This window comes from Bos taurus, chromosome 24 (genome assembly GCF_002263795.3).
Source record: "Bos taurus isolate L1 Dominette 01449 registration number 42190680 breed Hereford chromosome 24, ARS-UCD2.0, whole genome shotgun sequence".
In the NCBI taxonomy this organism is placed as follows: domain Eukaryota; kingdom Metazoa; phylum Chordata; class Mammalia; order Artiodactyla; family Bovidae; genus Bos; species Bos taurus.
This window is the reverse complement of record NC_037351.1, coordinates 40,774,695-40,791,436: the sequence shown is the minus strand read 5'-3', so window position 1 is coordinate 40,791,436 and position 16,742 is coordinate 40,774,695. Positions and strand designations below refer to the sequence as shown.

General features: G+C 41.7%; 1 protein-coding gene across 6 annotated transcripts in view; it reads right to left on the bottom strand.

Moving 5' to 3' along the window:
• PTPRM (protein tyrosine phosphatase receptor type M) overlaps positions 1-16,742 on the bottom strand; it is a 665,201-nt gene that overhangs the window by 203,785 nt on the left and 444,674 nt on the right. For all 6 annotated transcript variants that reach the window (XM_059881042.1, XM_024984488.2, XM_024984489.2 and 3 more), the window contains one exon: positions 16,353-16,485. In XM_059881042.1, the coding sequence (XP_059737025.1) occupies positions 16,353-16,485 (133 nt within the window). The remainder of the gene's footprint in view (positions 1-16,352; positions 16,486-16,742) is intronic.

Genomic DNA, 16,742 nt, shown 5'->3' with positions numbered 1-16,742 from the left:
AAAAACATGCAAGGCTGTTTATGAAAAATGTTTCAAAGGTGGTTTAAAAATAAGTGATAATTTAAGTAAATGATAGATATGAGCCCATTTTTCTTTTAATTAAGCTGTATCTGAATTTAAATATATCCCTATTCATTTAAATGATTTTAATACATCAAGTTGAAAACCTAATTGTTATTCAGACGTTTAAAAATTATACTTTTCAAAAGAAGGAATCTGTTCACCAAAAAACCTACAGTATGGAAAAATTAATACAGCATCTTATAAAACTTACACATCCCTATAATAAAAAGCAATTCAAAGTCCAGGGTGGCACTGAAGGGCTTGCATGAAAGGAGTGTTTTCAGTCTTTAATTACTAAATATACTATATGTCCACTAGCAGCAAAGACTGTACTAGGTGTGAGAAGGGTGTCAAAGATGATTAGAAAGGACCACATCACAGCCAGTAACATGCTAGGATCTAAGAGCAGAGGCAGATGGCACACAGGTAATTCAGGAGGCTGAATGCATGGAAAGGGCAGTCTGAGCACTGTGACAAGGGAGATATGGGAAGTACCGAATACTAGGTCCACGCTGGAATTCTGGCATTGGGCCATAGGGCTCCAAGTCATCTCAGGAATGTAACTAACATAAAAAAGTTGTATTCATGCTTGGGTGTGCAGGAGAGAGAACATGGGCCATGCTTAGATGGGATTACCTGCCCTACATTTTTGGCCAAGTTTTGTTTTTTTTTTTTTGAAAAAAAGAAATAAAACAAGCATCCAGCATTGTGCATTGAACCTGGACTGGCATCTCGTTTCATACATGACGTTTCACATGTTTCAATGCCATTCTCCCAAATCTTCCCACCCTCTCCCTCTCCCACAGAGTCCATAAGACTGTTCTATACATCAGTGTCTCTTTTGCTGTCTCGTATACAGGGTTATCATTACCATCTTTCTAAATTCCATATATATGCGTTAGTATACTGTATTGGTGTTTTTCCTTCTGGCTTACTTCACTCTGTATAATAGGCTCCAGTTTCATCCACCTCATTAGAACTGATTCAAATGTATTCTTTTTAATGGCTGAGTAATACTCCATTGTGTATATGTACCACCGCTTTCTTATCCATTCATCTGCTGATGGACATCTAGGTTGCTTCCATGTCCTGGCTATTACAAACAGTGCTGCGATGAACATTGGGGTACACGTGTCTCTTTCCCTTCTGGTTTCCTCAGTGCGTATGCCCAGCAGTGGGATTGCTGGATCATAAGGCAGTTCTATTTCCAGTTTTTTAAGGAATCTCCACACTGTTCTCCATAGTGGCTGTACTAGTTTGCATTCCCACCAACAGTGTAAGAGGGTTCCCTTTTCTCTACACCCTCTCCAGCATTTATTATTTGTAGACTTTTGGATCGCAGCCATTCTGACTGGTGTGAAATGGTACCTCATAGTGGTTTTGATTTGCATTTCTCTGATAATGAGTGATGTTGAGCATCTTTTCATGTGTTTGTTAGCCATCTGTATGTCTTCTTTGGAGAAATGTCTATTTAGATCTTTGGCCCATTTTTTGATTGGGTCATTTATTTTTCTGGAGTTGAGCTGTAGGAGTTGCTTGTATATTTTTGAGATTAGTTGTTTGTCAGTTGCTTCATTTGCTATTATTTTCTCCCATTCTGAAGGCTGTCTTTTCACCTTGCTAATAGTTTCCTTTGATGTGCAGAAGCTTTTAAGTTTAATTAGGTCCCATTTGTTTATTTTTACTTTTATTTCCAATATTCTGGGAGGTGGATCATAGAGGATCCTGCTGTGATGTATGTCAGAGAGTGTTTTGCCTATGTTCTCCTCTAGGAGTTTTATAGTTTCTGGTCTTACGTTGAGATCTTTAATCCATTTTGAGTTTATTTTTGTATATGGTGTTAGAAAGTGTTCTAGTTTCATTCTTTTACAAGTGGTTGACCAGATTTCCCAGCACCACTTGTTAAAGAGATTGTCTTTAATCCATTGTATATTCTTGCCTCCTTTGTCAAAGATAAGGCGTCCATATGTGCGTGGATTTATCTCTGGGCTTTCTATTTTGTTCCATTGATCTATATTTCTGTCTTTGTGCCAGTACCATACTGTCTTGATTACTGTGGCTTTGTAGTAGAGCCTGAAGTCAGGTAGGTTGATTCCTCCAGTTCCATTTTTCCTTCTCAAGATCGCTTTGGCTATTCGAGGTTTTTTGTATTTCCATACAAATTGTGAAATTATTTGTTCTAGCTCTGTGAAGAATACTGTTGGTAGCTTGATAGGGATTGCATTGAATCTATAAATTGCTTTGGGTAGTATACTCATTTTCACTATATTGATTCTTCCAATCCATGAACATGGTATATTTCTCCATCTATTAGTGTCCTCTTTGATTTCTTTCACCAGTGTTTTATAGTTTTCTATATATAGGTCTTTAGTTTCTTTAGGTAGATATATTCCTAAGTATTTTATTCTTTTCGTTGCAATGGTGAATGGAATTGTTTCCTTAATTTCTCTTTCTGTTTTCTCATTATTAGTGTATAGGAATGCAAGGGATTTCTGTGTGTTGATTTTATATCCTGCAACTTTACTATAATCATTGATTAGTTCTAGTAATTTTCTGGTGGAGTCTTTAGGGTTTTCTATGTAGAGGATCATGTCATCTGCAAACAGTGAGAGTTTTACTTCTTCTTTTCCAATTTGGATTCCTTTTATTTCTTTTTCTGCTCTGATTGCTGTGGCCAAAACTTCCAAAACTATGTTGAATAGTAATGGTGAAAGTGGGCACCCTTGTCTTGTTCCTGACTTTAGAGGAAATGCTTTCAATTTTTCACCATTGAGGATAATGTTTGCTGTGGGTTTGTCATATATAGCTTTTATTATGTTGAGGTATGTTCCTTCTATTCCTGCTTTCTGGAGAGTTTTTTTTATCATAAATGGGTGTTGAATTTTGTCAAAGGCTTTCTCTGCATCTATTGAGATAATCATATGGTTTTTGTTTTTCAATTTGTTAATGTGGTGTATTACATTGATTGATTTGCGGATATTGAAGAATCCTTGCATCCCTGGGATAAAGCCCACTTGGTCATGGTGTATGATCTTTTTAATGTGTTGTTGGATTCTGATTGCTAGAATTTTGTTTAGGATTTTTGCATCTATGTTCATCAGTGATATTGGCCTGTAGTTTTCTTTTTTTGTGGGATCTTTGTCAGGTTTTGGTATTAGGGTGATGGTGGCCTCACAGAATGAGTTTGGAAGTTTACCTTCCTCTGCAATTTTCTGGAAGAGTTTGAGCAGGATAGGTGTTAACTCTTCTCTAAATTTTTGGTAGAATTCAGCTGTGAAGCCGTCTGGACCTGGGCTTTTGTTTGCTGGAAGATTTTTGATTACAGTTTCAATTTCCGTGCTTGTGATGGGTCTGTTAAGGTTTTCTATTTCTTCCTGGTCGAGTTTTGGAAAGTTGTACTTTTCTAAGAATTTGTCCATTTCTTCCTCGTTGTCCATTTTATTGGCATATAATTGTTGATAATAGTCTCTTATGATCCTTTGTATTTCTGTGTTGTCTGTTGTGATCTCTCCATTTTCGTTTCTAATTTTATTGATTTGATTTTTCTCCCTTTGTTTCTTGATGAGTCTGGCTAATGGTTTGTCAATTTTATTTATCCTTTCAAAGAAGCAGCTTTTGGCTTTGTTGATTTTTGCTATGGTCTCTTTTGTTTCTTTTGCATTTATTTCTGCCCTAATTTTTAAGATTTATTTCCTTCTACTAACTCTGGGGTTCTTCATTTCTTCCTTTTCTAGTTGCTTTAGGTGTAGAGTTAGGTTATTTATTTGACTTTTTTCTTGTTTCTTGAGGTATGCCTGTATTGCTATGAACTTTCCCCTTAGGACTGCTTTTACCGTGTCCCACAGGTTTTGGGTTGTTGTGTTTTCATTTTCATTCATTTCTATGCAAATTTTGATTTCTTTTTTGATTTCTTCTGTGATTTTTTGGTTATTCAGCAGCGTGTTGTTCAGCCTCCATATGTTGGAATTTTTAATAGTTTTTCTCCTGTAATTGAGATCTAATCTTACTGCATTGTGGTCAGAAAAGATGCTTGGAATGATTTCTATTTTTTTGAATTTACCAAGGCTAGCTTTATGGCCCAGGATGTGATCTATCCTGGAGAAGGTTCCATGTGCGCTTGAGAAAAAGGTGAAATTCATTGTTTTGGGATGAAATGTCCTATAGATATCAATTAGGTCTAACTGGTCTATTGTATCGTTTAAAGTTTGTGTTTCCTTGTTAATTTTCTGTTTAGTTGATCTATCCATAGGTGTGAGTGGGGTATTAAAGTCTCCCACTATTATTGTGTTATTGTTAATTTCTCCTTTCATACTTGTTAGCATTTGTCTTACATACTGCGGTGCTCCCGTGTTGGGTGCATATATATTTATAATTGTTGTATCTTCTTCTTGGATTGATCCTTTGATCATTATGTAGTGACCTTCTTTGTCTCTTTTCACAGCCTTTGTTTTAAAGTCTATTTTATCTGATATGAGTATTGCTACTCTTGCTTTCTTTTGGTCCCTATTTGCATGGAAAATCTTTTTCCAGCCCTTCACCTTCAGTCTGTATGTGTCCCCTGTTTTGAGGTGGGTCTCCTGTAGACAACATATGTAGGGGTCTTGTTTTTGTATCCATTCAGCCCGTCTTTGTCTTTTGGTTGGGGCATTCAACCCATTTACGTTTAAGATAATTACTGATAAGTATGATCCCATTGCCATTTACTTTATTGTTTGGGGTTCGAATTTATACACCATTTTTGTGTTTCCTGTCTAGAGAATATCCTTTAGTATTTGTTGGAGAGCTGGTTTGGTGGTGCAGAATTCTCTTCAAAAGCTTGTCTGAGAAGCTTTTGATTTCTCCTTCATACTTGAATGAAATCCTTGCTGGGTACAATAATCTGGGCTGTAGGTTATTTTCTTTCATCATTTTAAGTATGTCTTGCCATTCCCTCCTGGCTTGAAGAGTTTCTATTGAAAGATCAGCTGTTATCCTTATGGGAATTCCCTTGTGTGTTATTTGTTGTTTTTCCCTTGCTGCTTTTAATATTTGTTCTTTGTGTTTGATCTTTGTTAATTTGATTAGTATGTGTCTTGGGGTGTTTCGCCTTGGGTTTATCCTGTTTGGGATTCTCTGGGTTTCTTGGACTTGGGTGATTATTTCCTTCCCCAGTTTAGGGAAGTTTTCAACTATTATCTCCTCAAGTATTTTCTCATGGTCTTTCTTTTTGTCTTCTTCTTCTGGAACCCCTATTATTCGAATGTTGTAGCGTTTAATATTGTCCTGGAGGTCTCTGAGATTGTCCTCATTTCTTTTAATTCGTTTTTCTTTTATTCTCTCTGATTCATTTATTTCTACCATTCTATCTTCTAATTCACTAATCCTATCTTTTGCCTCTGTTATTCTACTATTTGTTGCCTCCAGAGTGTTTTTAATTTCATTTATTGCATTATTCATTATATATTGACTCTTTTTTATTTCTTCTAGGTCCTTGTTAAACCTTTCTTGCATCTTCTCAATCCTTGTCTCCAAGCTATTTATCTGTGATTCCATTTTAATTTCAAGATTTTGGATCAATTTCACTATCATTATTCGGAATTCTTTATCAGGTAGATTCCCTATTTCTTCCTCTTTTGTTTGGTTTGGTGGGCATTTATCCTGTTCCTTTATCTGCTGGCTATTCCTCTGTCTCTTCATCTTGTTTAAATTGCTGAGTTTGGGGTGTCCTTTCTGTATTCTGGCAGTTTGTGGAGTTCTCTTTATTGTGGCTTTTCCTCGCTGTGTGTGGGTTTGTACAGGTGGCTTGTCAAGGTTTCCTGGTTAGGGAAGCTTGTGTCGGTGTTCTGATGGGTGGAGCTGTATTTCTTCTCTTTGTTCAGTCGCACTGTGGGAAGGGAGGGAGGGATGCTGCAAACAAATAACACTGGCGTGTGCTCGCAGTGCCTCAGCCACACTGGGTCTGCCCCCGCTCACGGCGCGTGTAGCCTCCCTGCCCACACTGCTCGGGCTCTAGGTTGTTCCGCTGGGAACAATCCGAGGCTGGCCCTGGGTTGCATGTACCTCCCAGGTCCAAGCCGCTCGGTTCAGGCACTCGGGTAGTCCTCAGAGGCGCAGACTCAGTTGGGCCTGAGTTTTGTGCTCTTCCCAGGTCCGAGCAGCTCAAGTGATGAGGTGTTTGGCGAGCGCCAATGCTGCGACTTATCGCCTTCCTGCAACTCGGTTATCTGGGTGTAAAACCAGTGCACCTTCTCAGGCAGATGTTAACCGTCCAGACCCCCAAGAAGTTTTAGTTAGCAAAGAAGCCTGCTTACAGTTTTATAGATAATGTCTCTCTGGGGCTGCGATTGCCCCCTTCCGGCTCTGGCTGCCTGTCACCGGAGGGGGAAGGTCTGTAGCCGGCTATCTCTGTTCAATTCTTTGTTCCGTGCGTGGGCCTGGCGGTCTTAGGTTAGGGCTGGCTTTTCGCGTGGTAGATATCCCACAGTCTGGTTTGCTAGCCCAAATTATTTCGCTCAGATAGTGCTCAGGGTATTCAGGCCAGATTCTTACTCTAAGCGATGCAGCCCGCGCTGCGCCTCCCTGCCCAGCCCCCGCTTGCTAATGGCGCGTGCAGGCGTCTGCGCTGCTTGTCTGCTGGGGGAGTTACCGTAGGACTCGCAATCTTCGAGTTTTAATTGTGTATTTATTTTTTTTTCCTGTTATGTTGCCCTCTGTGCTTCCAAAGCTCGGCACAGATTCGGCAGTGAGAAGGTTTCCTGGTGTTTGGAAACTTCTCTCTTTTTAAGACTCCCTTCCCGGGACGGAACTCCGTCCCTCCCTCTTTTGTCTCTTTTTTTGTCTTTTATATTTTTTCCTACCTCCTTTCGAAGAGTTGGATTGCTTTTCTGGGTGCCTGATGTCCTCTGTCGGCATTCAGAAGTTGTTTTGTGGAATTTACTCGACGTTTAAATGCTCTTTTGATGAATTTGTGGGGGAGAAAGTGTTCTCCCCGTCCTACTCCTCCGCCATCTTGGCTCCTCCCCCATCTGGCCAAGTTTTGGTTTTGTGTTGTTCTTACAAACAAATAGAAGGAGGTTGGACTTAATAAGTGAGTCAGTTTTTACTTATTGCAGTAAAACCCATAAACATAGTTTTACTTTAGTTGCACCACATCAGTGCCAAGAGGGGAGCTATATATGAAAATAACCCAAACTCCTTCCAATGGACCTAATGAAGCATGATGCACCTTGAAGGGCACAGTCTGTGAGGACGCTGGGCAACAACATGCCTTTCCTATTTGTCAATACGTTATTTACTGCAGCACCTTGTAAAGCTGAGACATGCAAAAAAAAAAAAAGAAAAGAAATAACATCCTCTACTAATTAACACGATAGCTCCTCTTTATCTTCTTCATAAATGATTAAAGAAGATTAAAGATTTCAGCTATAATTTCTTTCCTTCTTGAAATTCAGATTTATGTTAGAGAGATCATGAATTTTGCCTAAATAAGTCAGGTTAGACACTAGTTTGCTCTTAACCTATATATATTTCCTATAGTGAAAGTATTTTTCATTACTGTTTTAGTCATTAATACAAAATTAGAAAGAATTGAAGAAGTGATAATATTAAGTTTGAATCCACAGATTCACTGACCAAGAAGACAGGTTTAGTGATGTTTGTCTTAGGATGATGGTTGTCATCCTATCATCCTAAATGAAGCATCCTCAGCTTTCATGTCCTGGGTGTTTCCTACTCTACAAACTAGAATGCAAGGTCGTGTCAACATGAATGAGATGGTCGCCCTCTACAGAGCACAAAGAGCCTGGGGGCACAGAGCTGGGAGCATCAACACAGGCTTGGGGGCCAGCCACCTCAGAGAATGAACCATCAATTTCAGTGGTAAACATGAAACCCCCTTATAGGTTCTGTTAGACTTGAACCTCAAGGCTAAGATATAGAGAAAGAACATGTTTTAATAAGTTGTGCTAATGGATACAAGATACAAAGGAGCTGTGGTGGAAAGTTCCAGGGCACTCAGGTAGGCATCAGTAGGATGGCCGTGCCCTGAGGTGGCAGAGAGAGCCCAGCTCAGGGCCAGTCTCATGACCAGAGGGTCCACCCTCAGATGCTCCTGTGAGAGCTGAGAGGCCTGGGCTGTGAAGAGGGCTTGGGATCCCTACAGATGCAGGGTGCTACTCCAGATACAGGAGAGAGAGAACCCCGTCCTCTGTCCTGATGACCGGCCCTGGACCGGGTCCGGGTCTGACAGGTTCAGATACCCATAGAATCTGTGCTCAGTGCCCAGGCCACGCCCACTCACATGACCTTGGGGCTTAGCAGGAAACCCCCAAGGGAGGTGCTGTCGGGGCCCCAGCACCCGGCTTCCTTCTCTGTAGGGAGTAAAACCCTGGATGGAGCAGGGGCCTCTGCACGAGGAAGACCGTTGGGCCAGTTTGGTCGGGAGCAGTTTCCTCTGTGCTCTCGGCTCCACAGTCTCCGCTCAGACCTGGCCCTGCTGTGGGGACCGTAAGCTGTGCCCCTGGTGGCCTTCCTCCCAGTAACCTTCTCAACAGAGACCCATGTTCTCCAAGTGGACGCCACACTTCCTCCAGCTCCTGGTCCTGCTGGCCTCTGGGGGCAGAAACTAAGACTTTAAGTTTGTGATGAGACACACAGCTCCAGCTCAATGGTGCAGCAGCACGGTGTGTGCACTGACCACATAGTTAGTACTGGGGTCAGCACCACAATGCCAATGACACATCGTCTTCTCCGAACACTCTAGGAAAGGTCTGTTATGACTTCCGGACACTGTGCATGCAGGCATGCTAAGTTGCTTTAGTCATGTCCAACTCTTGTGACCTCCTGGACTGTAGCCTGCCAGACTCCTCTGTCCATAGGATTCTCCAGGCAAGAATACCGGAATGGGTTGCCATGCCCTCCTCCAGGGGATCTTCCTAACCCACGGATCGAACCCCCATCTCTTATATCTCCTGCATTGGCAGGCGGGTTCTTTACCACTAGCACCAGCTGGAACCCGCTGGGGGCATTACACTGAGGAAACTGGGGTCACAAAGCCAGCAGCTTGCGGGCCACATAGCTCGCAGGGGCCCATGTCAGCCTCTCATCTCCAGGGCCCTGCAGATCCTCCACAGCCCCCAGACCCTAGAGTTTGTGTCTGAGAAGGAGGGAGTGAAGCTCAATTGCTGAAGGCTTACTATAAAACTCAACAAAGCTCTCTCACTCACTAATCAGACGAGGACACAGCATCTTCTCTGCTGTGAGTTCTTAGGAGAAAACCGATGGCTCCAAGAATGCCATGAACACACACATTCGAAAGGATTAAGAGGAAAAAGTGATCCTGCAGCTATTCTCCAGTGATAGCTCAGAAAGGAGATTAAAACACGCTGCCAGTTCGAAATACATGTAGATTTCCAGCAAGAGTAAATGGCAATAAGACGATGACTGTTTGGTGTCCCTAACTATTGGTTACAAAGAGCAGCTGAGGTTTACTGAGCGAGAGGCACCTCTGAACTTGACTGCTGCGACCAGGGCAGCAGGTGGGAACAGTAAGACACACCTGGATGTACCCCAGGCTCTCCGAGTACCACCCATGTGATCTTGAACAGCTTCCTGAACTTCTGGGCTACTATTTATCAAGCACCAACTATATGCCTGAGTCCTCTCACTTAATTTTCCTACCCCACCTCCCCACCCCCAGCCCTGTGAAGTACAAGTCATCATCATCACATTTCACATCTGCAAAGTGAGTTCAGAGAGGTTACGTGACGCCCTGAATTTACGCCAACACGGGATTATGCGACACCCTTGAATTTACGCCACTATGAGGTTACATGACACCCCTGAATTTACGCCAGCACCAAGTGGAGCTGTGAACCCAGGTTGTGCGATTCTAAAGTCCAGTGACTGCCTCTTATCATTCTGACACTTTCTTCCTGTTAAATTAAAAAAAAAAAAAAAACTGGTACCTGTATTCCCTACTTTCCTTTTTAAAAGAAAATATTTATAAGGAGCCCCCAGTAGAACATAGTCAAATAAACCAATAGGTCAAATCCAGAAACAGTGCGACTATGGGAGCTATTAGAGTTACCACATAAAGTCCTGGTTAGAAAAGAACTGACAAAGGTCAACTTATGGACTTCCCAGGCGGTCTAGTGGTTAAGACTTTGCCTTCCAATGCAGGGGGTGAGGGCTCCATCACTGGTCAGGGAGTTAAGATTCCACATGTTGTGCAGCCAGAAAGCCAGAACTTAAAATAGAAGCAGTATTGTAACAGATTCAATAAAGACTTTAAAAATATTCCACATCAAAAACAAATCTTAAAAATAAGATAAATTTATATTTTACCACTGAACAAGGAGCTCATTCAGTTACCATTAGAAAACTAAAGTACACTAGCTAATTAATTAGGAGGGCATTTCCAGACCAGTTGGTTACATGTGTGTCCTGTTTCACGTGTGCTGAAGCATGTGCTACCGCAGAAGAGTCTCAGCACCTGATTATTATCTAAACGACTACATGTCAAGTACACGTAGTCTAAACAGTCACAAAGACATGGCTACACAGGACTGTCTCAGTACGGTTTCAGAAAATGTGATTTTGAAACAGGACTTTGAGTAAAGCATTCAGACTTGAGACATTTTTTACATGCAACTGACCCTTAAATATAGTGGAAAAAATTCTATCTCAAGTGTAAACAGGTTTAGTAAGGGAATTACAGTTAATGTCAACTTACCTCCACTCATACACTGCAGACATCTCTTTAGAAAGTGGACTTTCATCACATTTTTCTCTCTTATCTTTTTGGTTTCCTGTTTTTGGATACTCTTCCTACAGTATTGAATTTTTTTTTCTTGGTAGTTACACTGTTTTTTAAATACAATAGAAAGGTGCTAAATATTTAATGACATAAGCTGCATTTGCAAAATGTTGTCTAGCCGCTAAGTCATGTCTGACAAAAGATTGCGATCCCCTGGACTGTACCCTTCTAGGCTCTTCTGTCTGTGGGATTTCCCAGGCAAGAATACTAGAGTGGGATGTCATTTCCTTCTCCAGGGGATCTTTCTGACACGGAGATCAGGCCCACGTCTCCTGAATTGGCAGGTAGGTACTTTACCACTGCGCCACCTGAGAAGCCCACATTTGCAAAACGCACATCTGTTAAAATGCTTTATGGAAAGGAGAGTGAGGTATTGTGCTACAGAATGGAAACAGTCATATTTACCTATAACAGGTGTGCATGCAGTGGGAGAGCTAACATTTGCTATTTTGACCAAGACTGTGTATCTCTTTAATGATTTCCATTTTGTCAAAACTTCTGTAATTTCTATTTACCACAATGACTGAGACAGAAATATTACTGTAATTGATATAAATGTTCTCAAATTTCTAAAAGATCTATAGCAATTTTAGAAACAATAGTAAATATAATTAATCAGGATAAAAATCGACAGTGTTTATATACTAAATTCTGTCAAACATGTTATTGAGATAAATTATTCCTTATGAAAAAATGTTGAACATGCAGGCATTTTCATTTATACAAATATATTTAATTATACAGGGATGAAAATGAGAAAAACTAAGTATCTTCAACTCAACTTACATTAATTTTGAGTGTGTTGTCATGTGACTCTGCAAGAGATCTTTTTATTTCATAGATATTCATCTTAACACCCCTTCTTAACATTTGCTTCATCAAAATACTGCACCCTCAAAAGAACTGGGAATGGGAAAATACCAAGAAATTGTTTTGCCTAAAGAATAAAATAAATAAAAATACATGTAAAGGTTTTGTAAAGGGCATTAAGGAAAGTAGGTTTGTTTTCTAGGCCAGGCTCCAGTATATAAATATTCACAAACAGGTAACAACTAATTTGTGATAGGTTATAAAACATTATAGCTAAATAAAACTGAAGGTCATCTCAGTTTTCTGTCGTTATGACTTGGGTGTGAAAGGATTCCATGAGCTAGTATGAGTTGAGCAGATTTTGGGCTTCCCTGGTAACTTAGCTGGTAAAGAATCTGCCTGCAATGCGGGTGACCTGAATTCGATCCTTGGTTGGGAATATCCCCTGGAGAAGGGAACGGTTACCCATTCCAGTATTCTGGCCTGGAGAATTCCATGGACTGTAGAGTGCATAGGGTTGCAAAGAGAATAGATTTTACAGGTTCTGTTCCAGGCCTACCTTCAGTAACTAATTTTTAGAGATGGCTGGCCTTTCAGAAGCCCACAGGATCTTAGTTAAGACAATAATTGGCAACATCTTCAAGGGAAATTTGCTGTTTCCCCCTCCCAAGAGCTCAGGCCCACGTGGCCCAGAACACTGACCCATCCAGATGGTCAATTCTCACTCTTCCCTGGCAGCACAGACTTCCGCCTATATTACCAGAAGTACTGATGCATTTGCTTCACCCACATTTTTTCTTTGGCTCAGGCTGCCTTTATGACCAATGACACAAGCTCATGTTGGTGACTGAGTCTAGCCTGGGCAGGAGTGGGTCTCCCAGTTTGATGAGCACAGGCTTGTACCAGCAAACATGACCAACACTACAATGAAAGCTGGCTCTTTATTGCTCATTCTCTCTCATTTCATCTTTCTGCTGCTCCCCTTTATCTGAGTACCTACTGTATGACAACAGGAAGCATGTGGCTGAAAGATGAACTTTCACCAGCCAACACTCCATGGAGACTTGAATCCACTGCACAAAGTGAGCTTTGGAGGAGTGGCCGGGTATGTTTATAGCATGAGATACATAAGGAGTCCTCACTGCCCTTGTAGGACGCCAGCATCAGCTGCCACGTAATAGAAAGCCTGAGAGTTTGGGCCTGGGTGGGACTTCAGATGTGGTTGAGTGCAGTTTGCTCAACTTACAGATGAATAAACTAAGGGGCAAAGAAGTTCAGAATCACAGAGTTGGTTAAAATACAGATCCAGGAATTCCAAATCTAAACTCTCTGTCTGCTAACCAAATTCTGTAGCTTGTTTATCAGTAACTCTCCAGCCACTTACCTGTGATTACTATCATGTTTTCCCTGGTCTGTTAAAAACACATTTAAAATTCTAGGCTTCAATTTGGAGGGAAAACCCTGAACAATCAGAAGTTTTCGGAATTTCTATTAACTAGGATAGTCTGAACCACATGATTGTTCAGGTCAAAATCTTACAAGTTTCTGACAAATTTGCCTTACAAGGCAGCATATTCTATATTTCAGAAAGAGCAAATACCAAAGTGGCACATGCTGTGAAAATAACCCTTTTAAGGCTATCATCTAGTAAATAATCATACAAATTTGATATGAGTTATTGGAATTTAGTCTAAAGTTGTATCAAGGCCGTATGTTACCATCGGCAATTTCTTCAAATGCATAATTTATAACATAACCTCCATGTCTGCCTGAGAGTCCAAAGTAGAATAATAAATTAATCCAGCAGAATCAGACCCTTGGAGGATGAATTAACATTTAGCTAAGGTCGTGAGGGCAACTGGATTGGTGGTTTCAGGCAATTCCTCATGGAGGACTTGCCAGATGACATGAAAATCCAACACGTTCCCATGACTAAAAATCAACTCTCCAAAATGCTTAGTTTGAATATCTAGGCATGCAAGGGCCTAGGGCTGCTTAGAATTCATACTGGATCATATTTTAAAAAAATAGTACAAACTACCCGTACCAAAGATAAGCTTTCTATATAAACATCGAGGTGGGAGAGAAAAAGAGCATCCATGAGAAAGTGGATGAAGGGTGATGAACAAGTAAGAGAGGAAGAAAAAGACAGAGATGTAAGGGAGAAAGAAATAGAGACTGACAGCTAGAGATGCAGAGAAGATAAAGAAAAGGAAGCTAGGGATAAGCGAAGTGAAGAGGGAGGAGGAGGCTCCCAGCTACAAGGTTAAGAAGTTCTGGGGATGGGATGACTACAGCAAGTGACTGTAGTTAATATCACTATACTGCTGCTGCTGCTGCGTCACTTCAGTCGTGTCCGACACTGTGCGACCCTATAGACGGCAGCCCACCAGGCTTCCCCATCCCTGGGATTCTCCAGGCAAGAACACTGGAGTGGGTTGCCATTTCCTTCTCCACTGCATGAAGGTGAAAAGTGAAAGTGAAGTCGCTCAGTTGTGTCTGACTGGGATTTTCTAGGCAAAATTACTGGAGTGGGGTGCCATTGCCGTAAGTAAGTAATTAAGAAAGTGTTAATCGCTCTGTTGGGTCTGACTCTTTGCAGCACCATGGATTGTAGCCCACCAGTATCCTTTGTCCATAGGATTTCCCAGGCAAGAATACTGGTCTGGGTTGCAGTTCCCTTCTCCAGGGGAATCTTTCCTGAACCAACAATCAAACCTGGGTTTCCAGCATTGCAGGCAGATTCTTTACCATCTGAGCCTCTATGTATATACAACACTATAGTGCTATATATTTAAAAGCTGCTAAGAGAGCAGATCACCAAAGTTCTCAACACAAGAAAGAATATTTTAAAAATGGAGTGAAATTAAATGATGTGTGACCAACAAGAAAGGAAGAAAAGGTGGATGACAAGAGGGAGGAGGAGCTGAAATGATGGGGACCAGCCAGGCCTGTATGAGCCAGGACAAGGCCTCGTCCTGAGGCCTCACCGGACCAGTAAACAAAATACAAAAGAAGAAGCAAGGAAAGCTGTATATGTATGCCTATACATTCAGATATTAGCTCATCCCTTAAATATCCCTGTGACCCAAGGTTTGACCTTTACCCTCGACCTCCTTCTGACAGTCGCGCTGAGCGCCCACGTTCGAGCCCCAGCTTCAGCTGGGCACACGTGGATGGATGACTCTGATTGTGGATAGCACTGCATGCCAGCACACCCCCCCCTGCCCAGGGGACGTGTCCACTCCATGGCACAGGAAGACTAGACATAGAAGTGCAGAGCTGAGCTCCCCTCTTCGTGCCCCACACAGCCTAGCTCATACGCACCCCATGACTGGGGAGCGGGGACACCCCCACCAACGGCCTCGCCAACAACAGGTTCTTTCTGTGTTACTTCAGCTCCCCGGATCGGCCTACAAGCGGCTGCAACCTCCTGATGTTTCTAAAGTTGCTGGTCTTCCTGCCTCGAGCCCTTTTCTCTCCTTGCTGGGTTCAACCTTAACACTGAGTGATCCTTCTAATAGAAAAAGCACATCCCATTACTACCTGCTTAAAGGCCACCAGTGGACTTAACAACCAGGTCTAGCTCCTTAGGTGACCAGACAAGACCTCCCTGACTTGGCTTTGTCAACCTCTCGATCTGCACTTCTTGTCATCTGTAACTTTGCTCACACTCTATCATTGTTTTAAATTTTTCTTTAAATTGAAGTTGGTTGATTTACAATATTGTATTAATGTCTGCTGTATAGAAATGTGATGGTTCTTTACATGTGTATATATATATATATATGTATGTATATATTCAATATATTGTTTTTCATGTTCTTTTCCATTATGGTTTATCACAGAATATTGAATATAGTTTCCTGTGCTATACAGTAGGATATAATTGTTTATAACTAATTTTAAACTACATAAAAAACGGATAATTTATCTTACTGCTTTTTGCCATCTATCTTTTATGTTGATCATTTTTATATAAACTGAACACTGTATTATTAAGCAAGTTCTCATTTCCACAAGACAAAAGAGACTGTGTATTTTTCATGTATTGGAGGTGACGATTGCTTTCTGCGGCCATATGTGTTTTTCTCCTGCCTTGACCACCCCTGGCTAGAAAGGGCAACCTTACTACACCCAACATGTTACCATCCTTGTCCTTATGTGTCCACGCCCTGAGTTGCTGTCTGTCTGATCCTGAGAGTCCCTCTCTCGTGGGATATTGTGCTGTTTAATCTCCTGACATGGTGCCTGCACGTAACGCAGGGCCAAGAAACTCTGTCATTGTCATTATCTTCCTTATCATGAGAAGGAGAAGTCTCTTTTCTTGTATTCCTCAAGATCTATTGTTAGTAATAAGTATTAATACTGAACATTTCCTGGTGAACAAGTGATTTTACTGATTCTGCTGAGCTTTAAGTAAGTACCAACTGGTGGGAAGACACCTGATCCTTAACGCTGACCTGGCATAAGAAGCTCTTCACAGTCACACAAAATCCAGCTGCGGACTCCAAATGTTTTCCCATAACCTTGACTGCTACATGATGCAAAATACGAACCACCAGAGCCACAGGTGCGGCTCGGTCATCCAAGACAACGGACTAACAGAACGCTTTCACGCACGAGAAGCCTCTTGGCCAACAGTGGGCCAGCAGCACCTGCATGGCAACAGCCAGGGGCTCACCTTTTCTTCATCACCAGCACGACCCCGAGAAATATGATCACGAACAGCAGGATGCCGGCGATGACCCCCGCGATCTTGACCGTGTGGTCTGTTTGCTTCTCGGGTTCTGGGACTGGTTTTGGAGTGGCGGCTCCTGCAGGAGGCGGGGAGACAAGAAAAGAGACACGGTGGGTAAGGGAGAATAGAAACGTTAGCTTTTTACATTTTCGCCACCTTTAACAGAGTCGTAAGACTTATCGGAGCCAGCAGACAGACGGGCTTTGATTTTTTTCAGCAGCTTTCACAGGCGCTGAAAGGGGTGTAATTGTTCTCATTGTTCTTCCATATTTCACTAAACCCCAACACAAGTTGGAAAGTACACCCACGCCTGACCCTTTTATGAGAGACTCT